This window comes from Vidua chalybeata, chromosome 16, assembly GCF_026979565.1.
Source record: "Vidua chalybeata isolate OUT-0048 chromosome 16, bVidCha1 merged haplotype, whole genome shotgun sequence".
NCBI lineage: Eukaryota > Metazoa > Chordata > Aves > Passeriformes > Viduidae > Vidua > Vidua chalybeata.
In genome coordinates, this window is record NC_071545.1 from 10,761,251 (window position 1) to 10,788,319 (window position 27,069).

General features: G+C 42.4%; 1 protein-coding gene across 2 annotated transcripts in view; it reads right to left on the bottom strand.

Annotated features, from left to right (window-relative positions):
• Positions 1-1,459: 1,459 nt before the first annotated feature.
• Positions 1,460-27,069, bottom strand: part of PRKAR1B (protein kinase cAMP-dependent type I regulatory subunit beta) — a 92,833-nt gene continuing 67,223 nt past the window's right edge. For both annotated transcript variants that reach the window (XM_053957833.1, XM_053957832.1), the window contains exons 8-11: positions 24,402-24,462; positions 20,880-21,001; positions 4,412-4,493; positions 1,460-3,995 (exon numbers count right to left, since the gene is read on the bottom strand). In XM_053957833.1, coding sequence (XP_053813808.1) covers positions 3,823-3,995; positions 4,412-4,493; positions 20,880-21,001; positions 24,402-24,462 — 438 coding nt within the window. In that variant the 3' untranslated portion in view covers positions 1,460-3,822. The remainder of the gene's footprint in view (positions 3,996-4,411; positions 4,494-20,879; positions 21,002-24,401; positions 24,463-27,069) is intronic.

Genomic DNA, 27,069 nt, shown 5'->3' on the forward strand with positions numbered 1-27,069 from the left:
CAATAACCAGCTGGGGTTGCTTGGTTCTCCAACAGCTCTTGTTTCCCACCAATACCTGAATAGGTAACATGGTGTCAGGCCGTGTTTGCTTGATGATCAAGAAAGGATTCACAGGATTCATGTGACTCAACGACTTTAGCACCACTTTAGCACCAATGTAGTGCCACGAAGCAGTGGGAGTGCCTGAGCCAGCCAGAGTAATGTGATACACACACCAAAGCCTGGTCAGCCACATGGCCTTGTAAAAACCTGAGGTGCAATTAGTTTCCATTAAAAAAAAAAAAAAAAGTCTTTTCTTTTGTCTCAGGAGTCCTGAAATGTCTGTGATACAATTAAAACCGACCAAAAAAGGAAGGACAATGAGGAGTGGTGAGATGCTCATTTCTGGGGAGCGTGGGCTGGTAATGTCCGCCTGGACGGACCTCAGAGAGAATGGTCACTTTTGATTACTGCATAATGTGAGTAATTCTCTGGAAAGACCAGTCCTTCCCTCCTGAATCGTAGCAAAGGGGGGAAAAATAACACATTCCAAAAATGGAAAGCTGCACAGCCCTTGGATGTCAGAGCCGCCCAAGATTTCTGTGCAGGGGCCACCACACAGAAGCTGCAAGGAGTGAACCACTGGCCCTGCCCTCTGCTCTGGGGTGACAGCTCCAGCTCTGGAGCCAAACTTGGACTGTAACACACCTACTGAAGTAGCCACCCAGAGCTCTGGTAGGTGGGATGACACTAACAGCACATGGAACACCTCGTCACCCAGAAGCCACGCTCTCCAGTTCTTCAACCCATGTCTGCACCTTGATGCATGAGGTACAGGTGGTTCCTTTGGAGGCTCTGCCTACTCTGAGAAGTTTTTCTCAGTGTAGCTCCTGGCCAGCCTGTGGCAAGAACACAAGCCATGGAAGCAGAACAATACATCCCTGGTGCCAAAAATGGGGCTGTGCTTCAGTCCCAGGGCAGTGGCGGCTCTAAAAATCCATGTGCGTCCAAAAGTTGAGAGGAATGACTGGGACAGATGCCTGGTGTGGTTGGGACCGTGGGCTTTGCCTGTGATACTGGGGGAAAAGGAGCAGCAGTGGTATTTGAGAAGGAAAGAGCCTGTTTTTTCCCAGGTGTACACCCTGGCCGTACAACAGGCTCAGCATCAGTCCTGAGGGTTTCACAGCTGGCACCTGGACAACAACAGGAAGGTCCAAGAGACACATCGGACCCCTATTTCTTTATATAGACATATATGGTTACATTTAAACAGATGATTTTTTTCCTTCATGCTAATCCTCCACAAAACCAGTTTGGTTTCCATTACTATATATAGCACTGGGAATCTTGGTCTATTTTTTGTCCCTTTGCATCTGATTATTTTCAGTGGAGCTCAAAGTTTTGATGATATACAGATTTTAACTGGAACATGACATCTACTCACACAAACTTCCATTAGCAATAAACCCACAATGGCCACTTATAACGTAGAAGAATTTTATTCATACCATAATCATTGTCCCATCATCCACTGCAAATATTACAATTATCTTCAAAATGTCACTGAATATCATTTTGTTCCACTTAAAGCACAGGAATCCTGGTGTTAGACAGTTACATTTCTCTTGAGATTGCTTATAACAGAACCATAATTCAAATGTATTTTCCATGAGCTGTAAAGGTTTAAAGCAAAGAATCTGCAGTGTGTCTGTGTGCTCGAGTAACTTCTAAACAATGAGGCTTATACTTGGTATTTGACAAGAGATGTGTCCTGCATATTATGCGAAACATTCACAAATTTTTTACCAACACAACAGTAATGCAACAAGTAAAAGAACATACTTGAGTGACTGGTAACATTTAAAAAATATTTCTTTTAAAAATTGCACAAGAGAATACAAAAACAGTGCAGCAGATAACCAAATGCGTATACATTGACATATCTATATAGAATGGGGGTCTGCCTATATAAATGTACGTGATAAAAATTGCAAGGTTGGAAACTGTGAATGGTCATATTTAATAACACGTGCAAGAAGCATAACATAATCATAATAAATAACAGCAATGAATATACACTAACAGGACCACTGAAATTATGCTAAAATAAATTAAGCACCTTTAAGTGATGAGAAGAGCGTGAAGCTGAGAAGCTTTTTAGCTCTGTGAGAACCACTGTGGGCAGCTACTGGAATATTGGGCCCTTGGTGGGAGTCAACAGGAAAGTGTCCAATTAGCATTTGTTAATTCCAAAGAAAAAAGCAATTGTGTGTCAGTAGGACTCATTTTAGCCATATAGCCAAGTTCAGCTACACCTGTAGTTTCAAAAGGGAGATTTGGGCCGTATTTCACTGCTTAACCCTTGGCATGTCAAAGGTACAGAAAGCTTGTATTTACTCATAAGAAAGTTATTGTAAAGAAGAAGTAGAGTTTTGGCCCAAGTGAAGGGCAGGCAGTGCTGTTTAGAGTGGCTGAGATGCAGAGCTTTGCTGCTGCTGGCAATGACAAGTTTACCTGCAAAGGTAAAGCTTTGCAAATCATAGTCCCAATGATCCCATCCTTGAGGGCAGCAATGATCCCCAGCCTTGAGAGATCTGCAAAAAGCCCCACTCAGAAGGAGCCCCGTGTGTAGGCAGGGCAGCAATGACTGCCAGCAAGGCCATGATGAGACCCCTGGAGGGACCTGGGCTCCAGGATCCTGATGCTCTTTGTTACACAATACCTGTCTTTTGGAGGAGAAGCAGCATTTTGAAGCACTTATTTGGCTTTCAGAAAATTTTTAAAAATTCTAAAACGTAGTCATATGCTAGAAGAAAGGCATTTGAATTTAATTAAGTGGACCTTATTAAAAACAAGCTACTGTATTTGTCCCTGAAGTGCACCTGGCACCATCTCTTCAGCATTTCATGTAATGTTCAGAGAAGTGGCTGAGGACATTCTGCTGAGTTTTGAAGTCAACTTAATTCAGCAGAGAAGTCCCCACTGGACTTCTAAGGACTCTAATGTAAATCCTCGTTTAAAAAAGGCTGAGGACAAATAACTTAGGTCCTAAAGGCTCCATTTGAATTCTTACAAAACACTGTCCCTTGATTTCTTCACTCAGAAGACTGAAGCAGGCTGTTTGCCTGAGCATATCCTACAAAGCAGACCCAAAAGGGTTTGTGACATGGAGGAATATGGCCCCTATATTTAAGCCACAAACAAAATCACTCAAAAGCTTTACTTTTCCCTGGCTTGCTGGAATGATCAAAAAGCTTCCTCCAACCTTCCCCTTTAAATTGCATCTCATCAATGAGACTGCCACTCATTCCGTAAGATTTCGGAACCCCCCAGTCCATAACCAGTGAAAAGTCTTTTAGAAGTGACAGGCAGAGAGATATCACGGAATCACAGACTGGTTTGGGTTGGAAAGGTCCTGAAAGGCCATCGACTTCCAACCCCCTGCCATGGGCAGGGACATCTTTCACATCACACGATCAAAGAACCTTGAGAAAAGTTGAGTAAGACCAGCTTTAAAGATAATAAAGAAAACAGAAATTAATATGTATTTTAAATAGTTGAACCCACAGTTTTAACCAATATGAACCAACAATGGGTAAAAATCTTGTCTGCAAGCCAAGAGCCCAAAAGAGCCCCAATCTTCCTCAAAGCTAGTCTTACCCAGTTATTGTTCCATTTCCATGATACATGAGATTTGAGCTGACATCCACTAGGTGACATAAACAGAAAAAAATACACATAAAATGCAAACTTCTTTTTTTTTTCTTCATAAAGCTGTGGAGCTGCACAGAGCAAATTTTAAGTGCACAAGGTCACATGAAGGCAGCTTTCCAGAGGAATCATTTAGACAGTGAGCGAAATGAAGCTGTTGTATCTCTGAATGTTTCTCTTGAGGATCTCGGAGCAGGGGCCGAGCACTCGTTCGAAGCGGGGCCGGTCCAGCTTCACACACTTGAGGGGTCCACGTGCCACCACCGTGGCTGCCCGGGGCCGGTTGAGCAGCAAGGCTATCTCACCTGGAAAAGAGACAACACACTGCCACATGCCCTCCTCTCTTTCAGAGGGTGCATATTGCACCATCCCATTGCTCTGCTAGTAGAACATCTCCCTTTATATATCTCTTGATAGACACTTTACATAATTCTGCTGACAGTACAAATGCATTACACATGCATAATGCATGTGTGTAAAATGCCTTTGAAAACAAATGCTTTCAGACTGTTTTGCTGATTTGGGATCTGTCTCCTGTCAGCTACGCTGGTGTAAACCATGGAATGGATTCAGCTTCCCTGAAATCTCAGAGCATCGCTGAGAGCAGCGGCTGACCTGTGCACAACCCCTCGCATGTAAGAGTGGAACACTAATTAAGACAATAAGTGCTTGACCCAGACGTGCCTGTCTTTCTGAACCATGCTTAGCTGAATTTTCTTACCAAAATAATCTGAGGGACCAAGTCTTCCAACTTCAACGTACTCCTCATTGTCAGACCTGCGCTGCAGGACGGAGGCTGTGCCCTGGGAAGAGAAGGGCAGGGAGTCAGTTGGCTTTGCTCAAACATGTTCTGTTTAAAAAAGTACCCAGGCCTGAGTATTTCCTTTTGCATATCCCACTCCTTCCTGATATATGATTGAAAGGAATTAAAGGATCAAAAAAAAAAAAAATCCATCAAACAATTTCTCTGTTATGAATTGTTTGGATGCAGACATGTTCAGCTCATAAAGAGGAGAAGAACAGGATAGAACCCAGGAACAAAGTGCATCATGCTTTAACATAAATGTATACTTTAATATAATTTAAAAATATGTTCTGTGTGGATGCAGAACCTTAGAGAGAGAGACACACACAGAAAATATTTACATTAAAAGAAATAAAAAGGAAATTTTCCCAATAATAATCCTGGAACATGATTTTGTAAGAGCAACTAGAGCTTATTCCTCACCTGACCTATTGCTGAAATGGGTGGCAAATGACATTTTTAATGCTTGTTGTAACAAAGGGTGATTTTTTTTTAGAGGCTTTGCCCGCTTGTGGCCTGTAGTGATCTGGACACCTGCAAGTCAGTCTCTGGAGAGATGGAATGTGCCTTGTCTCCACTACCCTTAATAACTGCTGTACCTGACACGTGCTAATACATGTCAAAACTCAGTTACAATCTATTTAAACCTTCAAAGAGTTTTACATGCAGAAATATTCTGACCTGGAGGAAATCTTAAATTATTGTGGCATAAAGCTTTTGTAGAGGAACAGGGAAGGTATCTGCTTTTCTGGAAAAAAATTACAGCAGCATATGAGAATATCTTCTGAGTCCAAACCAAAGCATAGGGAAAGGCCAAATGTTAACATATTTTGATTTTAACTGAAAAAAATAAACCTCCCTCCAGTGCAGAGTGTTCAGTGAACATTCACTGTCTGCAAATATCCTGCAGTGTCCTTCCACCAAAAGAAACTTGTGCACCCCTCCAGTAGGTAGATTTTATTTCTTTTGTCAAGTTTCCAAAAAAAAATCCTTTTCCTTGATATAACTAAATTGTTCCACCAACACTGCAGTTTCCCAAGATCTTCCAGTAAATCTGCAAGGGCATGAAAATGCAGAGATAGCGTGATGAGCGTTGTCATTCACACTTGCTGCAGCTTTCAGAGCAGACCCACATTCACAAGCAGCATTCTCAGAAATACCCCACACAGGGAATAATGCCTGCATCCATCCCTTTCTTGCCAAACTTTGGATCAGGTGCAGCTCAGTAAATTGATGTTGTTCTCATTGCTTTTACAGTGTAGATGGATTCAGCTTCAGAGTCACTTCCAGCCCCTATCCTCCTCTCATCTCCATCTGGAGCCTGGCAAAAACTGAACCCCTTGACCCAAATAGCTGCCTGCAATCCGTTCCTTTCCTAAAACTAATTTTTAAAAAAATCTTTTATTACAGATGTTTTATTACATAAAACAAAAAAAAAGTCCCAGAAGTAATCATAGTGACCACCCAGGTCAAATGAAGAAAGGACTCAATTCCCCACTGCTCACCTTCAGCATGTTGCTATAAAGGTAATCACAATATCAAGCAATATTGCTTTCATCTCCCTGAGTGTCAGCCTTTATTGTGGCTAATATTTTTCTGACAGGGTCCATGTGATATAGGACTCCAATAAGTCAGCCTTCTGAAGCAATTTCTTCCACTGTTCCACTACGGTCAGCCTTTTTAATCCAAGAAACACCATATCTGCTGGAGAAGGGCAGATGTGTCTGGCCTCCACAATAAACACTTGGCTTGGCAGGATAAAGCAGTGCATATTCCAGATCCATATTTTTTCCACTCTTGTTTTAACAGTCACATTGGCTTTTCCCGTTGCCCAGTGAGAGCAGGTCTATCTCAGAGCAAAACAAGCTTCCTGAAGCCCTGACAGAGAGCACCCAGATGTCAGCTCTGATTACACTGCCTGGCCCCTCCTGCAGCAGCCACCAGCTCCACAAGTACATCCTGGAACATTGTCAGAGTGACCTTCAGGGGAAGGCTGTCCACCCTGGGAAACAAAGATGCTTTTATAATTGCCTGTCTTTATCACCTTCACTTTGTGTGTCTTATCTCTGGAATCAGCACTATTCTGACTCTAGTAGAGGAGGAGTCCAGTTGTAGCCAAACATTGTAAATAGGGCAAAAATACTACAGAAATAAAATAATAAAGAACAAAATAAAATATTACAAAATAAAATAATGCAGAATAAAATATTACAGAAGCAGTCCTTCATTAACCATATATCTGATAAAGTTGTCATGAATTCAGTTTTGACCCCTAACCTTGCCCTCATCCCATGTTTTGTGGCTGTTTTTAACTTCATTTTACTTGTCACATACTTGTGGTAGAGTTTTTGATTTTTCCGTCTTTCTTGTGCTTTAGGATCCCCCACCTCCCACAGATGATAGGACTGAGTAAATCCTCTGGGCCCTGTCCCAGGAGGTAAGGGCATTTTCTAACAAGGGTTCAGGAGCTCATCACTCTCACTCCCAAATGCATTTTGTCTCTATTGGAAAGACTTCTCCTTAAATGACACACAAAACTTGGCAAGATGAATCTCTGAAACAAGCTTCATGATCCTAGATTTGCAGGATCAGGCTGCTTAGTGCTGCTCAACTTAAAATGCTGCCTTGTACACTGATACCCATTTCAGCCTCCTACACCACCAAGCAAACCCTACAGAGCACGAACTCGAAGGCTGTCGGGAAGCTTGACACCATTAAATAAATCAGCCCTTTGTGATGATATTAAACTGAAGGCAGACAGGCATGTCTTTCTGCTAGCAGACACTTGGGAGTGAAATTATGGTCTTTGAGGGATCCAGGAATATTCTCTTTCAGTCACTGGGGAGTGCCTGTATTCCCAGAAACTGATAGCATTAACCTTCTCTCCTCCCCTCTGAGTAAATACAAGCCTCCAATTGCAAAAACAACAAGAGTAGGAGTTCCCAAAGCACTGTGCCATCAGCACCTCTCTGCCATCCTCACCCCACGCACCTGCCTGTTCCCTCTGGCACTGCTCCGGAGCAGTGCCGGGAGTGTTTATTTAACTCCTTCAAAATGCTTCAGCAGTTTGTTTTGCAAAAATTTATGCCTTAGATATGGCACCATGATTTAAGATATAAAAAATAAATTAAGGTTTATAATCCATGAGCTCCCATCCTCTCTAAAGTAATGAGATTTTGATAGATGTTTCGCTTTTAAATTCTCACACCCTACAGATAGATGAGGGAGACATTCTAGAGTGTGGCCCATCTGGATCAACACTGGGATTCTCAGGCCTTATCCTGCAGGTACTTACAAGCACTAATTGCTTCAAGAGCCCTGTTTTTATATTTAAGTATGAATCCTATAGCCAGCAGTTGGCCTAAAGAGCCTGGTTACAAAAGGCAAGTATGATTCATGGTGCTAAAAACTGAAATCCTGTATTTTTTTCCTCTATTCACTCCTAGGCAGCACAAGGCAGAATGTGGCAGCTCGTGTTACCCCTGGGTGGTTCAGGCAGTGCAGGATGGGCTTCACCAGGGGCAGGAGGTGGGATGAGAAACTGCACTGTTTCAGAAACTTTTTTGTTTAAAAGTCAGTCATACTGATTGTTTGGTTTTCTTGTTCTAACCACCCATTTTAAAGATATAGTCATAAATAAAGAATATAGTGAGGCTCCACCTGGGGTAAAGGATAATTATTAAAAAGAAGATGTTATTAAAATTATAAGAAAATAGCTTCAATTTTCATAATCAGGAGGTTACTACTTTATATTTCCAATTTTATTTCATACTTTTTTTACTTTCTGCTTTTTCTAAAAAAGCACAGGTGACATTTTTTCTCCCATGGCCTCGAAATGTGACATTTTTATCCTAGTTTTGAGCTTAGAAAGTTTTTCTAGCCTATTTTATTTTCCTCTTCACCACCCAGCACAAAGGGCAGTGTAGTGTATGGAATTAGAGATGGAAAGGTCAGGCTGATCATCTGCGATTGCCATTAACTCCATCAATGGCAGCTCTGAACATACCTTTGCTCTTTCTCACTTTGTTAACCCGCACACTCCATAATTCACACGTTCAAAAGATAAGTTTCCCCTCTCTCCACAGCCACACAAATCCTCATTAATGTGTTGCTATCAAATCTGTGCACAGTTACTACAAAAGGAGAAGCAAGGGGCTGTGCAGTGGCACAAAACACTGCTGCTCCCATGGCGAAGCAGAGGGACTGGATGGAGCTGCAGCGGGTCTGAAATGAATTAAAAGATCTGTCACACAGTATGATTCTGGGAGGATTTCATTTAATTGCAGGCAAGATGAGGTTTGTGGAAGTAATATATTTTATTAGATCAACAAGCAGAGCTAGAAAAAGGGACAAGAGCTCTCGGGCACATGTCTGTCTTCAGGTTGCCTATTTCCACAGGTAAATCTAATAAAATCCACCATTCACCTGTCTGCAAACACTGTATGGGCCATGTTCTTACACTATAACAGCTACAACAATATTAAGTTGCATCTTACTTAATCATATCTGCTTCCATCTCCAAATCATTAACTTAATTTAAGGAGAGCCAAAAGCTCAAAATTTCCTGGAAATTCCTGGGAGCTGGAACTAGTTGATATTTAAGGCCCCTTTGAGCCAAACCATTCTATGATTCTATGAAACAGTGATTGCCTGGTGAATCTGGGAGGCCTGTCAGCCAATGCTTCACCCTCCACTTCAAAAAAGGGTCATACAAATCAGTTCACTTGTCAAGCAAATTTGGTCCAGTTTGGAAAACTCTCCCTTCTTGGCTATCCCTCCTGATGAGCCAGTTTTGATGGTGGGAACAGGCTGCCAGAGCAGCCCCAGGTTTTCACTGACTGGAAAAGTGGTGGCTGTTTGCTTTGCTTATCTTGAGCAAGTCAGTTATTTTCTGCTTCCACTAGAATTCACTATAAATACAGCACAAGGCAATGCCCAAAACAATGAGCTGCTGAGAGCTTTTGAGAACAAATATGCAACATTTTACACATCCAGCTTTTTTAATTTGGTTGTGACTCAGTACATTTGGAGTTGCATTGATTTAATGAGATTTTTAGGAAGCCAACACGTTGGCAATTGGGTCAGGATTAATAATACAAAGTCAAAGGAACTCTAAAGGCAATGTTAGAGTAACAAGCTCTGCACCCTGATACTCACTCAGTCTCCTTAAGAGAGCAGTGCTGCCAAAAGCACCTTGACACTGTCAGTGATCATCACTACATTGTCAATATAACGTTCATCTTATTGGCCATCATTCCCAACAGCACATCAAATTTTAGCAGAGATGGAAAGCACCTGTCACTGCCCAGCTGGCAGAAGTCCTGGACATCATCTCTACAGCCACCACTGATACCAAACAACCTGCAGGTTGCTGTGTGTTTTATATCACACCTGCATTAAACTGCCCTACATAGGCCTAAACTCCCAGCTCTCTGCTATTCAGACATGTTTATATTAGTTTAGGACTATGGGTTTAGGAATAACACCCAGACCCGGGAGAGAGGAACAAAGCTGTCTAGAGCAGTCACCAAAATAGCCACAAACATTAAGGTACTTTTAAAGACGACAATCAATCATAAGCCAAGTGTAGCTTAAAACAGCAGAAAGAACTAAGCCACAGGGCATTTCCTAGGGATATACAGGAGGCCAGGGTTAAGGCCCAGACATGACTACACCCAGCCCATCATTAATCACCAGGAAATGCCTTTGTCTTGATCGTTCAGTATTTAAAATCATAGATGTCTGACATGGGAAGACCTTTCAGTCATTTTGTTCATCCTCCTACTGCAGTACCTCAGACAATCTTTCCCTTCAGTGTTTCTTTGATATAGCCTGCCTTAAACCTGTGCTGTACCTATGTATTCTTCTTGAGGTAAAAGAAATGCTGTTATTAAATGGAAGAAGTCAAGATTCACACAGAGAGAGACCAGTAAACACAGTGAAAAGCTAAAAGAAATTGTACCAGCTGCAATTTGCTTTGTGCATGAAGACCCCTGCAATACTCAGGTGAAATAAAATGGGTTTTGCACAAAGAAGTAAAAAATGAGATTTCTTGTTTTGTTAAGCATTGTCTGTTGAAAGACTTTAAGTTTTATAGTATATATTGACTTCAAATTCTTGCCCTTGAGCCACAGCAGCCGAGCTACCATCAGCCTAGACCACGCAGGTGTCCAGTAGAGGCATATCACATGTTGGGGCACTCATGACTTCATCATCATCACCATCATCATCATCATCCCCCATCATCAGACAGAGGGACACCGCAGCACCACTGCCACAGTAGTGCCACTCTTCTTCAAACCACCAGCTGCCAACTGGGACTGGGACGCCTGGGAGCAAGGGGATGGTGACAGAGGAATAAGGATACAAGCTCTGAGCCATGGGAGGAATCCCTTGCCTGGGGTGTGATCCCCCTTGGCTAGTTGTCCTGGCTCCATGCCCAGAAAACTGGGAAGTGATTGCACCATAGCCTTTGGGGTTTCTCAGCATTTTTATCTTTACTCTGTTCTGGGACTTTGGTCGCCCCTTCTATTACACATTCCATCACCTGTTCCAGGGGTGACAAGAAGCAGAGCTACTCAGTAAAGGTGGGCTCAGATGTTGGTTTTAATGAATCATCTCAGGGATACTTGGCCTTGACTAATCAGTAGCTTCTGTGGGAAAACAACTGAATTAATATTCATCTCGGTGCCAGATTTTAAAGATCGTCTGTGCCAAGCGCTGTGGATTATTGGCAACAAGGCCCTGTTTTCCTCCCTCAGACATGTCAGTGTACAAAGCAATAAAAGTCACAAAGGGAAAAAAATGTTGCATTTTAGAGATTCTTTCTTTCTACAAAGCTAGCCATTATCTTGCCTCTCTCTGAAGCCAGGAAACGTCCACTGAGTCAACATAAAAGTGACTTTATAATGGGTTATTCATCAACTGTTCATATTTGTGACTGACCTGACAGGGCTCATCTCCTGGAAGCAGAGAGCTACCACCTACAGCCAGGGCAGGGGTGAATGTATGGGAGAGAAAACACGAAAACAGTGCTGAACCTCCCTCACCCTGCCCGCAGAATCCTTTCTGGTGAAAATCGTTTTTAGCTGCTAATGCTGTTTTACAGCCCAATTACTCCTACCACCATCTGCTTCTTTGTGAAAACATTCTGTAGATGCTGAAGTAACCAGACCAAGCAAAAGGCTGAGGCAGACATTGTCATTAAAGTCTCATAACTAATGCTGTGACCAGAGCTGGGAGAGCAGCTGTGGCCAGCGAGGGCAGCAGCTTCTGAGCAAGAAATAAAACTTGGAGTAAACTGGAGGAAGGAGAGAAGAGAGTTTATTACAGAGATTGGGAAAATCCCCCATCGAAAGCTCTCTCAGTTGGTGAATCTTGTGTATCCAAAGGACCAAATCCTGAAATTCAGAAGAAAAAACCTCACAAACTCAAAACTGCCTCATTCTGAAGCACACTGAGAAGGGTCTTGCGTGCTCCAGAAAACCCACACTGCACAGCTAATGAAGGAGCCCTAAGGGCTATATTCTTGCAGCAAATCTGCAGTCAACTCTATGATATCTTTGCAGAGGAGAGACAAAAGCTATTCCACTAAGGAACAGCTTTAACATGATCCAGAGAAAGGGATAAACTCCAGCAGGGATTGGGAAGTTCTCCATTTCTCTTCCTCTAGGTTGAGCACCACCATATTTCAGGTCTTGTTTACACTGAAGTGTTTTTGCTTGAAGACAGAGAAGCTCCCAGCTCCTGACACAGCAGATGCCTTTAATGTCAGTTCAGATTTAACATGCCTGAGGCCATAAAGTTTTTGCTCACCTTGACTAAGTGCTTTGAATCAGGGCTTGTGAGCTCAGGCTCCAGTGCCAAAGGAGCTTATGGGGATCCTGAAAACCTTGAGGGGTAAACAGCCTGTGCTGCTCTCCTTATTCCCATGGAGAGGCTTTTCATTCCCTGTGAACCTCCAATGCATTTGCAGACTGCCCTGGTAGGAAGACACTACTGGACAGGACTAAAGAGCACCAACCATACCCTAAAGTGGTATTAGTTCAGGAAGAAGTCACAGGCTGCTTTGAATACACAGAAAATCCTGCACTCCAATTTTTATGCAAATTCAAATGGGGCATGTATATATTAAGAATGAAACTGCCAATTACTAGCTTTGGGGTTTACTTCTCTGCACACCAAATGATTTCCCTGATTTCCACATATCCCATAGTGGTGCAGGGCCAGGGTGTGTCTGTCATTCCAGCATAAACTTCAATTTTATGGGTTTACAGATCAGATGTTTTAAATTACAGCTGAATGAGACTGGAGACTCCTACACAAGTTGTCATGTCAAAAGTGAACCAGGGAAACATTTATACATATTTTTTTTATGCTGGGTACAGCATGTGGAAAAAGAGGCTGGGAAAACTACTTTTAAGCCTTTGGGAACAGTATGGCTGCACTGCATCCTCCTGGGAATTGTGTTTGAAGAGGTAGATTTATCAATATCCCAAAGACAGAGTAACACAGCAGGTCCTGTGTGTACATCGTGGTGCTGACATAAGCAATGTCCTCACTCGCAGTGTCCTGGAAGACCACCAGCACATCACTCCTCAGCTGCCATTTCAGCCCTCAGGGACTGCTGATAGCATCATTCCTGGGACAGCTTTTATGTTAGAGCTAAGGATCAGCAGTTCTAGGGCTACTTTCCAAAAGAAGAAAAATCCTTTGAACTATGTAGCCAAAGACACTGCAAATATTCCTTTAGCCAGTAAATAATCTTGGGTTTTTATTATTTGCCAACCTTTGATTTATGAAAGAGACCTTTCTACAAAAACAAGGGAAGAAATCAAGGCATTTCTGCCAATACAAAGTGCAAGTGACTTCCACAGAACCTGCAGTATAAAATAACACCCATCATTTTTGGGTGGTAACATTTAACCTAAAGGAATAAGGATGGTCCACTAATGATGGGGTGCTGTCCACAGGTTCCCATTGTTTCTCTGCCTTAGATCTTCCATAAACAAAATCATGTAGGTCCTTCGAGGTGTTTAATTCCCATCATTTGTTTTTTCAGGAATGAAGAACTATCCCAATTCTTGTGCTCTCTGCTTCAGATCACACCATGCAACACAGAGGTTGCTTCACACACCTCATGAGAAGGTGTGGTGAGGATAAAAACCCTGTGACCTTCATGAGATGTTCATGCAAGAAAGAAGGAATGAGCTGGTTAAAAGGTTACATTAAAAGGACCACAATTATTAAAACTCTTACAAATGTTTAATTATAAAATTATTATCTCATACTATATGGACGGGCCAAATCCAGGTGAAAACTCTTTTCCATCACAAACTATTGGCTGTGCATGTTGCTTTTACACTATTTTCCTCTCCATCAGACCTCTTTTTCAAAAATACTAGTTTTCCTAATAAAAAAGCTATCTGGCATTAATGGTCTTGCAGAAGGATGAAGCAAGAGGACTTGATTTTGGTTGCGGACTCAAGATTGAGTCATGACTGGGTTTGACAGTATTTTTTAACTGTACATTTTTAAACTATTATATATTATTCTCCACTCTCTGGGTTCATAGCAACTCACGGCATTTACATACAGTTGTCCTGGTTTCTGCCACAAATGAGGAACAAAATCTGCAAAGCTTTAAAATAGACTAGAAATAGTGGCTAATCTGAAATTTCACAAAATTGTTAGGAAAATGCTCCCTCGTACATCACTTCTGAGGTTTCATGTTTTGCAGAATTCACCAGAGGTGACTGCACTGCAGTGGTTACTGGTGGGGCTGGAGAAAGAGTTGGAAGGAAAGGCCAAAAGCTGCAGTCACTGACAGCATGGCTGGTAGGAAGAAGAAAGGGAGCAGCCATTTGCTTCCTATGAAGCATTATCCCATGGATATACAGCCTGATCCACTGCCCATGGAAGTTAGATTGAGTTTAACAAGAGCTGGACTGAGCTGACATTTTAGTCTCTTTGACTCAGCAAAATACTTCACCTCCATCCCTCTCAGGATGGGACCCAGTCACACACCCAACTTTCCATCTTTGACGTCAACTGGCCATTAAAAATGGATCCTGAACACAGAGGAACTCTGTAGCAGGGCCAATGGAAATGCTGCTGCCCCAGCACAACTGGGTGATACCAAGAAAATCGAACGTCCCCTTCCTGTAAGAGCTCTGTGGGAAACAATGTCTGAGCAGTTAAAAATAAGCAGAGTACAGAGCCCTGGTGCCTGCTGGCTCTGTTTATTCAGGATATTTTGTTTATTGGGTACATTAGGAGTCGCTGCAGACTGCCTTTGACAAACATTTTCGGTATCAACAAAATCCTGGTAACACTAAGCAGTTCAGATTTGTAGCCTTTGAAACTCCTTTTCTAGACAACATTCATCTTCCTAATTAATAATTAATCGCACTGTGTTTTAAAGAGATTATCAGGTGTGATAGCAGAGTGTGCCTAAGGCAGTGACTTCATTATCCCTATGGAAGGAGTTTACTTTGTAGTTCTCCTGCCTGTCGCAGGGGTAGGTGCCAAAGGGGTCTCTCTTAGGTTAGAATGTCAAAGAGCAACGATTTAGGGCAGGAAACAATTGGGCTATTATTTTTCTTTTTTCTTTTTTTCTTTTCCTTCTTAAGGAGCTTTTAAATCATAAATCTTCAGATGCTCATTGTGTAATTTAAGACTCAAGTTGAGTTTTCCTACAGAAAGGCCCAATTCTGTGTAGGACCAGGTGCCCTTCTGAGGTTACCATGGCAGGAAGAGTTTACAAACACTGTTCCACCTACAGGCTTTGAACTGCATCTGTGCAGAGACGCTCCAGAGCGTGCCAGGAGTGTCAGCAGGGCTGGAAACACTGATTTCACCTACAGGACACTATCTCAAGTACACTCTCATCAAGAACTCACAGCGGATCCTGCCCAGACCGGAGCCAGTTTGTGGCCCTGACTTGAAATGTCAACAGCAAGCACGGAAGGAACAGCCCCCACTGAGGACTACTGGGCTGTTTCCAATGTGATCAGCCAAGGATAGTGCTGGAAAAATAATCACTACCAATTAATTTCACTCATTCCTTTCAATAAGACAGCTCTACGTATTAATTCTGAAAGGCCTTCTGCACTATCAGTGGGGTTTTTTTCTCTTATTTGGTGATTTTGCTATTCCCATTGCCTGGTTTCAGTAGTGACAGATATTTATGCCTTTTCCCATTAAGCTTTTCCTCACCTTTAAGAAGTGTCATTAGGGTTGTTCCCACTGTTGGGGAAACAGGGAGGGCAATGTTCTGCCCACAGACTGAACAGGTGAGACTGAAAATCAGATGCCCTGACCACGCCTCCTCTCTAACCAGCAGGGTAATAAGGAAGAATACAAATCCCCAGATTTTTATAAGTGCTTTTCACAAAGGAGTTGCAGAGGAGTACCCTTTGTAACTTACCACAAATCTGCAATTAACTATACTGTGTTTTAAAGCTAAAAACAAAAATTCAATGCCAAACTCCTTGATACCATGGGTCCATTTCTCCTTGAATTGTCTCCTGTGAATTATCTTCTATTTTTAGGGTTTTTATTTTTAGTCTGCTGCATGCAATTGCTGGGCAGCTCAACCAGCTATTAATTGGAAATGTTTTACTTCTCATGCAGATTTATTTCTATGCATTCTGCACCACTTCAACCAGCCTGTCCTAGGAGCAGATGACAGGCTGTACACATAAAGGGCAGCCACAAGCTGTGTTCTTCAGGCTCTCCGTGGCCCTGTCAGAAACCTTTTGCTGTTCTCTCCTCCTCCACCTGCACACGTTTGTGCCTGTGCACACATTTTTCTTAAACCATGTCAAACTTTATGAGTATTAGGGCCATATGGCAGCAGCTCAGCAAGCTCTGAGAGTGCAGCTGAGATCCAAAGAGTCCCTGGCACAGCGGGTGTCCCGTGACAGGCTGGGTGCGCCGGACACGGCGCCCGCTCGTGACAAGCGATGCCAGTGATCCGAGAGGGGAGGGCTGGCAGCTGGAAATCCCAGCAGGCTGCAGGTCCCTGCATTTTTGGCAGCTGCCTTACAGACTTCGAGGTACTGTGCCACCCAGCCAAGCTGGAAGGTGAACTTAAGAGAGCGGTACAGGATCATAACCACTATTTTTAATACTATTGTCGCTACCTTTCTCAGTAACCTAGACAACAGCAAAAACCTCTTTTCTTTCCAGTTTCAGAGCACTACTACACTGGTTTGAGCTACTGTTTGAGCTGGAGTCAGTGGCAAAGCACAAGTTGGGAATAAAACCAGCCCCTGTTCAACTGGCATTTCATTCAAAGGGACTTTTAACTCCACAAAGCTCACATGCCTTTGCATCCACCACTTTAAAATGCTGGCTAAAAATATTTGCGTTATCTGAAGTCAGATGAATAAATCCTCCCCACTGCTGGGTACACAGTGTGGCAGTGCACGACACAACTGCAAATTTATTTGTTAGAAACCGTACATCTGTTATGATTTACGCTTGCCAAAATATAATTCTTTATGGCAACAATTGTTTCATGGTGCTTAAAGTTTTTCACCTCTGTGCCAGGAATCTCACATGGGATAATTCCATGACCTTGGAATCCAGCAGATACATTCCACATCTGTCTGGTCTGGGAAAGCCTGAGTTTGTTGTGTGAAAACCATAGTGGGAAAGTAAGACCTGGAAATATCTGAAAATACAGAAACTGCAGGGCTGCTTCTTTTTTTATTTATTTATTTTTTAATTACTAGTTTCAAGTGCAGTAAATCAATCTCACGGAAGTCATTACTTTGCTTTTATAAGCAGACATTCACATCTGATCCTATCTCCACATTAAGGAATATGGTATAAACATTACAATAATTCTATCTCTGGGAAAAAAAAACCCACAACCTTTAAATATTAGAACTAAATCTTGTTGAAGGCTGCTTGATATTTAAACAGACAAGAACCCAAACTACTGCAAGTAAACATCTTACTGGTGCCTGTGAAGATTTAGGATGGCAGAAAAACTGTAGCTGTCCTGGAATCTCAGGGTATACACTTTTCTCATTAGACTTTTTAGCAAAAAATGAACCATAAACAGCTTGGTGAGCAGTGAACTTAAAAAGCTCTGGTTTCCTGTGATTCTTCCCTGTGCACATTTTCTGTTATTCTAATAATTTGGCTGAGCTCCTGCTGCAGCCTCACTTTCCAAGAGGAGCTGCAGCATTTCCATGCACACAGCCTGCACCTCAAATAACCTGCACCCCAAATAAACTGTGCAACACTGGAGCTAGGAAGGTGGACAGAAAGCCATGACAAAAAGGTTATAGTAAGAAATACAGGGAAAAGGTGAATGTGTTTATTTGATAGAAGGAGGAGACTAATTAGACTTATCCATACTAACTAGGATGATATTCCTGGTTTAAAGCAGGAATTGTTGTTCTGATCATCAGTCTCCCTTTCAAAAGATTTCAGTGGTTTCTCTTCAGTCTGCAAATCCTGAAGGTGCCAATCCACTCACAGGCTGTGTCCTTGGGCAGGACCAATGTCCTTACAATGTCCCAAAGGGATGGCACAGAGCAAGGCAGCAGGGCACGTTAACCAGAAATGAATGACTTATCTATGAATTTCAACAAGTCTAAATCCATATGTGAGTCCTGGGTGCCTCAGAGAAGTTTTTATGCCAGGAGTCACAAGATTCCACTTGGAACCAGTATCTGGGATGCACCAAAGCTTTATAAAGTGATAACTCATTTGTCTAAGGCATGGTATGAATGATCATGGTTTATGATAAATCATAGAATGGTTTGGGTCGGATGTGACCTTAAAGATCACCTCGTTCCACCTTCTGCCATGGGCAGGGACACCTTCTAGTAGTTCAGGTTGCTCCAAGCCCCATCCAACCTGGCCTTGAACACCTCCAGGGATGGGGCAGCTTTCTCTGAGCACCCTGTGCCAGGGGCTCCTCACCCTCACAGGGGAGAGTTTCTTCCTGATATCTAATCTAAAGCTACTCTCTTTCTTTAGAAGCCATTTCCCTGTCCTGTCACTCCAGCTCTTGCAAATAGTCTCTCCATCTTTCCTGCAGGCTCCCTTCAGGTGTTGGAAGGCCACAGTTAGATTACCCTGGAGCCCTCTCCAGGCTGAGCAATCCCAGTTCTCTGTGCCTTTCCTCCCAGGAGAGGGGCTCCATCCCTCTGATCATCTCAGTGGCCTCCCCTGGGGAGGGGACCCCAGAGCTGGACTCAGAGAGCAGAGCAGAGGAGCAGCATCACCTCCCTTGACTTGCTGCCACGCTGCTTCTGAAGCAGCCCAGGACACAACTGGCTTTCTGGGCTGCATGGAATGTAAAATGAGTAAATAAAAAGGTAAATCAGTACCTTGTCCAGAAATCATGTGGCCAAGTTAGCTTTGTAGTACTGGACACGCTGTGCTCCAAAGGAGGCTGCATTTTAGTGATATATGAAATGGTTTTCTGCATATCCAGCAGCCAAACAACTTGGCTACATTTCTAGTGGTTTGGATTAGAAGACCACAAACATCAAAAAGCATATGAAAGAAGCTAATGGCTTTTCAACATATTGTGACAACAAACCAGCCAAAACTACTTTCAAGCAGGTTGTAGAATAATGTGTTCCTGGTGACTTGCAGCAATTTTTCCTACAGAAAAGCTTAAAATCAAAGATGTGAACTCCTGTAAAAATCGTGTTTAAAATACAAAGCTTAAACTCTGTGTGAGGAGGCAGAAATACTGCTGCAGCTCAAGAAATAGTTGAAACTAGATGTTCATTCTTTGAAGTAAAAAAATATAGGCAATTTCCAAAGTAAGAAACTAAGTCAGATTTGCAGTGGAAGGGTGCGGTGAGCAGATACTTTCTACAGAATGCAGTGTTAATGCTTTTCTACCCATTCGAGTCTTAACAGCTGTTTCAGCAAGAGGGGGAAAATAAAGGCCCTTGGTAACTCTTAAGCAAGCTGCCAATTTTCCACATGGGATTCAATGTCTAAGAAAATTAGATTTTCCTAGTCTCCTGCTGCTGCAAGGAATAACAGCACATTCAAAAATACTAGGAGCAATAAAAATTCCATATTTCTGAAAAAACTTCTGTTTCCTGAATTTTTCTTATATACTAAATATCTTCTTAATAAAAAAGATTCCCTATCTAATATCTAGTCTCATTTATTCTAACACTGCTGATGGGACACTGCTTGTCACATATTTAAAGTTCCTGAATTGTCTCCCTGTATGATAGACAGGTGTAGTTACTTGCACTAACAATTTTGTGAGCATTAAAGAAAAACGATGTTCATAAATAAAATACATATTTCCAACACTCAAGAGGAAGGAAGGATGGAATTTTAAATGTCAGATATTGATTATGAACCAAATTCTGGCTGCTTTGCATAGAGGCACCTGTCCAAAAATCCCCAGATATAGAGCAAGCAAAGCAAAGCCTGGGATGCATTCTGTGTGCATACAACTGGATCCCAAGGCCACACCATGACCAGCTTCCTACACCCCTCTGACCCACACTGAGAGGTTCCAGTTCCCTCCCAGTTGCTGTGCCACCACTGGAACTCATTGCTGGTCATGAAACACCTGGCCTGGTGTGTGCACTGGAGCTGTCACCACAGCCATATGTTGGCTATTTCTGGTCTGTATATTTGCATAGGAACACTCACAATCCATAGACAATCCTATCCCTATCCCTGTTACTCAGTCTGAGTCTCTAATACTTCTTTGTAGTTTGTTATATCACAGTGCCTTGGTACTTGTGTGAGATACCAGGGATCCAAAAATTTATGTCGGGGGGGGGGGAACTCCGTCAGCATCTGTTTGCAGAAGTGAGATGGTGGAACTGAAGTGTCAGATAATCTCCCAAAAAGATGTCAGCATTTTCAGCTGCCTGACAGATCTGTCTGCCTGTGTCAGAGTAAACAAAAAGATGGCTCAGCCATTAGGACTGAGTTTAAGGCAAAACAAAGAACAAATTATCCATCTTCTGATCAGGTCTCCTGCTCCAGTTTTCAGATGGCCATTTATGATATCCCCTGTAAGTCCCTTTGGGAACAACAATCAATGCATTCTGTGGCTGACCAGCCCTGTTGAAGTATCAGAAATTTGGAACTAGAAAAATCTCCCATAGTAAACAAACCTTCAAACAGTAAAGACACCAGACACACCTCAAAATTACTCTGCATTTTCAGTTTACTGGAAAGAAGATTGTCCCACTTAAGACAATTCCATGGAACTGGTTTCTGAATTAATTTGAATTTTGAGTAGGTCTCCTGGTTTAAGTGGAATTAGATTTATGCTGAAGTAAGAGATTGAACTGAACCCAAATGTCTTTAATGCAAAGCCTTGATCTTTACCAGGAAATGGCAGAGCTTATCAGGTTGCCAATCTTACCTCTGTAATAATGAAGAAGTCATCACCAGGCTCTCCCTGCACAACAATTTTTTCTCCATCTTCAAACTGAACAGGTTCCAGTGCATCAGCCACTGTCAGCCGCTCCCATTTGTCCAGGGACTCTAAAATATTGAAGATCATAAAGCTATATTATAAAAACACTCCAACTTTGGCTGAAGATTCATATCTAAACTGACAGCTCTGCCGTGCCTGGTTCTGTTATAAAAGAAACATTTCTTTCGTCCAGGCACTTTGCACGAACCTCCAGTTGGGAAACATGAATGTATTTATTCATTGTGTCCCAGCCATCAGTAATCACCCAGATAGCAATCTTAAAGGTTGGACAGGAAAAGTTGGCTCTGGTTCCTTGCACTGCCCTGGTGCTGCCACAGCCTGGAGCAGCTGAGGAGCTGCCTGGAGATATGGGAGCACCTGAGATTCCCTCACCACATCCCACACCAGGTGTCAGGACAAGTCCTACAGTGTTTTCATTTCAGATCTGCTCCCAGTTCCTGGGGGGCTGCAGGGTGGGTGATGCAGAGTGTCCATCTCAAGGATGGGTGAGACCACCAGAGCCAATGGCCAGACCCTGGTGGCACGAGCAGCAGGAGAACAGAGGCATCCAGGTTTATGGATGTTTGAAATGGCACCTCTTCTTTGTTTGCCAGCAGGATGGCCTGCAAAGTGTTTTCCTTTTCATTCCCTCGCTTAAGGGATAAAAGTTATCAAAATTCCAAAAAAATTCCATAATTAAAAATGACAGGCCTGTTTTAGGATTAACAAACCAAATGCAACCTGTGATAGGGGTCCTCATCACCCACCTGCACCTGCCCCAAATCCCCCCCGTGGCAAGGGACAGCCTGCACAGGGCACATCCAGGGCTGCTCAGTGTCCCAGTGCCCTCCCCTGCCTTTGCTAAGGGACAGATTCCACCTGTCCTGCCCTCGGAGAGGAGGTGCCACCTGTGTCTCCCTCCAACACACATTTGCATGAGAATTCGAGAGTGAATTGTACTTGAACTTTTGTACTTTGATCAGATTTGACTGAAAAATTACAGGTTTAAAAGTTATTAAAAGCAACAGATAATACGATGATTTAGCCTTCACTGCCTCAAAAAGCTGGGCTGAAATTCATGTCCCAGAGCTCTGCTGATTCCTACTTTCTATGAATTATTGAACTAATGTAAGTCAAGATACAGTTTCTGACACCAGGATTAGATGTGTGCCATTCCATCAGACTCTGGTTTCCCAACTTTTTTTTCAAAATATTACTTAGAAGGATTGTGTGAGGGTGAAAGGAAGTTCCTTAAAGTTAAAATGCCTTTAGGCTGAGCTCAAAAGGACACCCTGAGCCTGGTAACAAAACCAGACCAAAGTGTTCAAAGCACCAAAGGTAAATTTTGAGTTGACCGACACAGCTTCATGTTTTTATGCCACTTTCTTGTTGCTGCTTAGGAAATTCATTGTTTCTAACATTTTCCCCACCTAAAGCACTTTCCTGGTGTGTTTGTGACCTTTGCTGCAGAAGAACGTCAAAGACCAAGCCCATATTGTCAATGCAACATTCAAAAACTGCTCTGATTGATTAAAAATAAGCATAGAACTCTTTCATACAGAGTAGAGAAGACATTTTCTTTTTTTTTTTTTTAAAGAACTCAGTAATTAACAATGAAAAGAAAGAGCCTCTTGAAACTTCTTCAGTTGGCTTTATGAAAAATTCAAAGCTAATTCTAGCTCTAGTCACGAAGTGTCTCTCTTTGTCTAAGGGAACTGTACCACTACAAATACATTGGTTAATAAATGTTGCAAACAGAGCATTATATAGAATATTCTACATGTTTTAGTTGCAGAGTTGAAGTATCAGATAAATTAGACCAATGCCTTAATTGTACATATCTATTAATTACTTTATATTTAATTAAACTCCAGAAGAAAAATTAAAAACAATCACTTCTTTCATAAGCAACTACTGATAATCTAAAAAAAATCCATAGTTTTAAAAAATATGTGACTCTTGCAATTATACAGCTAATTACAGACACTGGACAGACCTTGGAAAAAAGAAACATAAGAAGCAGGTAGAGGTTTTTCCACCAGGAAATCACTGAGTTCTGACCACAGTAAGGGATAAAGTGAAGTTGACTTTTCAGTGCTGTTTTGAGATTTCTAAAATATCTTTCTGCTTCACAGGTGTCATCTACTTTTTAGACATGTCAAAGAGATCCTTACACGTTTCACCTAAATTTCCATGTTCCTGCAATGATGTGTTATTTTGTTCACTGCTTTTCTGTACTTAAAAAAGGTTCAAATCTTAAAGTCCTTCCCCTTTTTTTTGAACCAAGATTCAAAAGCCACACTACAAATTAGGCTCTAATTACAATGCCAACCACAATGAAGGAAAGTGTTTAAGGAAGCACATCTCTGAATAACCTTTCTACTCCGAAATTGTTTTGAGATGTCTCATTGTTGTAATTGCTCCTCATTAGTGCAGGTGCACAGATTATTTTTTTCTTTAAATACTCATTGTAATTTGGTATAATTTGTGCTCTTAATTTAGGAAGATTTAAATTAAGCATAAAAGAAGGATTTTAATGATGAAAACTTCATTAATAAGTGAGCAACATACTTGGCCTCATTTTAAGCATACAAATATAATTGAAAATCTCATGGATAGCACCTCTCAGAAGTTCAAGTATACTTTCACTGAGACACTCTCATATTTCAGGTACCTCGGCTTGAATGGTAGGTGAAAAAACAACCAGAAAAAAAATAAGTAGAAATTTAAATACTTTAATTATACAGCAAATAAATCCTGAACTGTTTTTTTCCAAACAGCCCCAGCAAAAACATGATGTTTCTCCTACAGAATCAACAACTCATTGTACTGTCTAACACTGTCCTCCTTATTAGAGGCTTTTGTTCTCCTAATGGTGATTGATTGGTCAGGCATTATGGGTTTGTTGTTTTTCCTACTGAAGGCCATCAAGAACATGTCCAAATTTCGTGGCTATCACATTAATCAAAGGGAAACAAAATCCAAGGACAAGAAGCTAAACAGATGTTTTAAGAATGTGAGACAGGGGCTGTAAAATGCACAGAAGAAAAAAGATCAGTCCGGTTTGATTTGTAAGGTTGGTTTGTTTAGTGCACACAAACACTGTATTCTTGCAGGAAAAAGCATCTCACCTGTTCCCTGGGAGGATGCAACTGGACTTTATGAGAAATTCATATCTCTGCACTGCTTTCTGCTCTATCCACATGATCTTTACTCAGCAGCAGCTACTGAAAGTACCAGTGTGTGCCTGCTCCACCTTTAGTACGTGCTCCAAACACATGGGCAGCACACAGGAAAGAACAAGAAAAACAAAAAGGGCCCTTTACACTTTCATTCCTTCAGAAACAACACAATGTGAGACCTTCTGTCTGAGCACTGCTCCTTTCATCGTGCCATCAAAGATCAAAATTCATTCTGCCAACGTGAATAACAGAGAAACCAACAGCCAAGTTCCAAAGGGCAACTGACCCAAAATGGAGACCTTGCTCAGGAATTCTTCGTACATCTTCCGCTTCCTCAGAGTGCTGCCCTGTTATTACAGGAGAGAGAAAAAGGAGGCAGAGCATTACACAAAGTATTTTTGTGATTTCTTCCTACAGCTGCTCATTTTTTTTCCCCCTCCCTTTCCAAATCTTAAGCATAGCCAGTGTAAACAGCCTCAGGCAAACGTTTCCCCATCAAATGTCTGGGCAAGTTGTATTGCTGATAAGCAAAGGCAGAAGGACTCAAATTTAATCCTGCTGTAATTTCACTGACTTCACTGGTGTTACTGGACTCTGCAGATGAATTGCATCCATTTACAGACATTCATTTTAAAGCCTGAACTTCATCAATTAACTGTTTAGCTAATTCAATGTATATATCTTGTTGCCAATGAGGGTCTTTGCAATTACAAAGTAGGATAAAACTGAAAATGTCGCCCTCGTAGATCCTATCCTTTTAGGTTAAAAACTCTTCAATGCCAAATGTTTATCTGTAAACCTGGTTAGTATTCTGTACAGTGCTGTATCTATTGTTATGCAGAGCAATCCATTCATATTACCATTTAAACAAGACTTAAGCATTTGGGGGCAGACAATCCATCAATGTATGTGCAGCCACCAGCACAGTCATTCCCACACTACTCAGATTTTGTTGTGTGATAAATTTCTAAGACACCTTCTCCTTACACAGTGTTTGATCAGCAAGACAGAAACCACAAGTTGCTGTTCCAGCATGCACTTTTGAAGGTGATTCATGTAGGAATAATTATGATTAAATTTTACCAATACAAAAATAATGAATGCTTCCTTAATTCCTTCTACAGTGACATGAAAGTCTCGTAAAGAAATTCTTCCCAGGTACCAAAGAGGAACTCCAGGGTCTGCCTTGATCCTGTGCAGTTTGTTCCACAATGATGACACCCCAAATTGCTCCTGGGGACGTCAAAGGCTGCCTGGTGCCTCCTACTCAAATCTACAAGGCACAACACAAGGGTGACACATTGATCCTCTCAAGAAAAGGAAAACAAAGATGCCATTTATTCATAGACTGGGCAGAGAGGATGGAAGCAAATGTCAGTGTCTGCCATAGAAAAAGCCATTTCTCTGTTCCTCCTTCTCCAAGTGACCACATGTGGGTGCTGGGAAAGTGAGGATAGAGAAGGGAAAATGAGAAGAAACATTTTGCCCTCGGGTGTGAAAGCATTCAGAAGTGTTTTGGGTATGAAAACGGGAATAGCTGATGTATTCAAGAATTAAATATCATCCCTCTTCCTACATGTGCTGTGCAGGTGGGGCTGCAACAACCCCCAAAGCACCACGAATCCTTCCAGCAGCACCAACAGGTTTCGGCTCCAACTTGGGACCACAGCACCAGCTGGAGCTGCCAGGTGCTCTCCTCTGGGGACATCTCCCATTTGTGCCCCTGTCCTGGGATCACCCCTGCTCCCAAAGAGCCACAGCAGCAGCAGGAGCTGCCACTCTTCCCAGGTAGGTGTGGATCAGCAGCAGCAGCTCCCGAGGCTCCCCCTGCACACCCCGGCCGTAACTCCGGGCTGGTGATGACAGTTCTGCTCAGCGATAGCATCGCTAACCCTCCTCTGACCCCTCTGTCTGACAAACTTGGTTCTCAACCTCGGGGGGGCCCGGCAGCATTTGAAGTGCCAGAAAGAAAAAAAGTAGAGAACTTCAAACACAGGAGGCTCTGCAAACCACGCCAGCTTCTGACAGCTCACTGGGAGACAAAGAATGGAAAACTGGACACTGCACAGTTGTTGCTTTCCTCCCTGCAATCGAGTGGAAACGAGAGCAGCAAAATTGACAGCTGTGGAAAACCAGATTGGTGGTTTAGTTTGATGGGCTGGGACACCCAGGGACAGATGTGGAAAATGCTTTTTAAATGACTTGTGGACACAGATGAATTTTAAGAAGCAGTAATCAGTAGCCATAAGTGATGCCTGACCACAGCTTTGAGTATTTAGAGATGCAGACAAGACCCAGGAAGGTGGGAATTGCAGCCATCCCACCAGGCTCAGAAAGAACCCACCACTTCCTACAGGAACACAGGTGTGTTGTGCCTTGGCTAAACTAAGCCAGGGCAGCAGTACGGAACCCACAGCAAAGGCAAGTGCAAGAGCAAAACTGAAGTGAAAATAGTTAATTAAATGTGCTGTTGCCATTTTTTGTATTGTCATATTATCTAGAACCCCTCTTAATGCATAGCTACACTGACTTAAATATCCCCTGTCAGAATGATCCCACAGGGGTAAGGGAGAACATGGGCCCAGGGAAGAACTGGGGCTTAGGGCTGCTGTTTGCCAGCACATGCACTGAAACCCAAGGTGACCCAGCTGATGGCTCCTGAGTCATCCTGCAGGATGGCTCCATCCATCCCTCCCTCCCTCTCTCCTCGAGAAGACTAACAGCAGCCTCTGGGGTGGCAGAGCTTCACCTCAGGGTGCCCAGGCAGGCACAGGAGCTTTCCTTGCTTTTCCAGAGCATCTGAGGCTGGATCCAGGTTGGCACAACCAAATCCCAAATTCACTTCCAGGAAGGAGAAGCCTGGCTCACCCTTATGCACATTTATCTTACCTGAGTGTGTTTTCCTGCTCCAGCTCTCACAAACAGAGTAAGGAGAAGGATTTTGAGAGATCAGT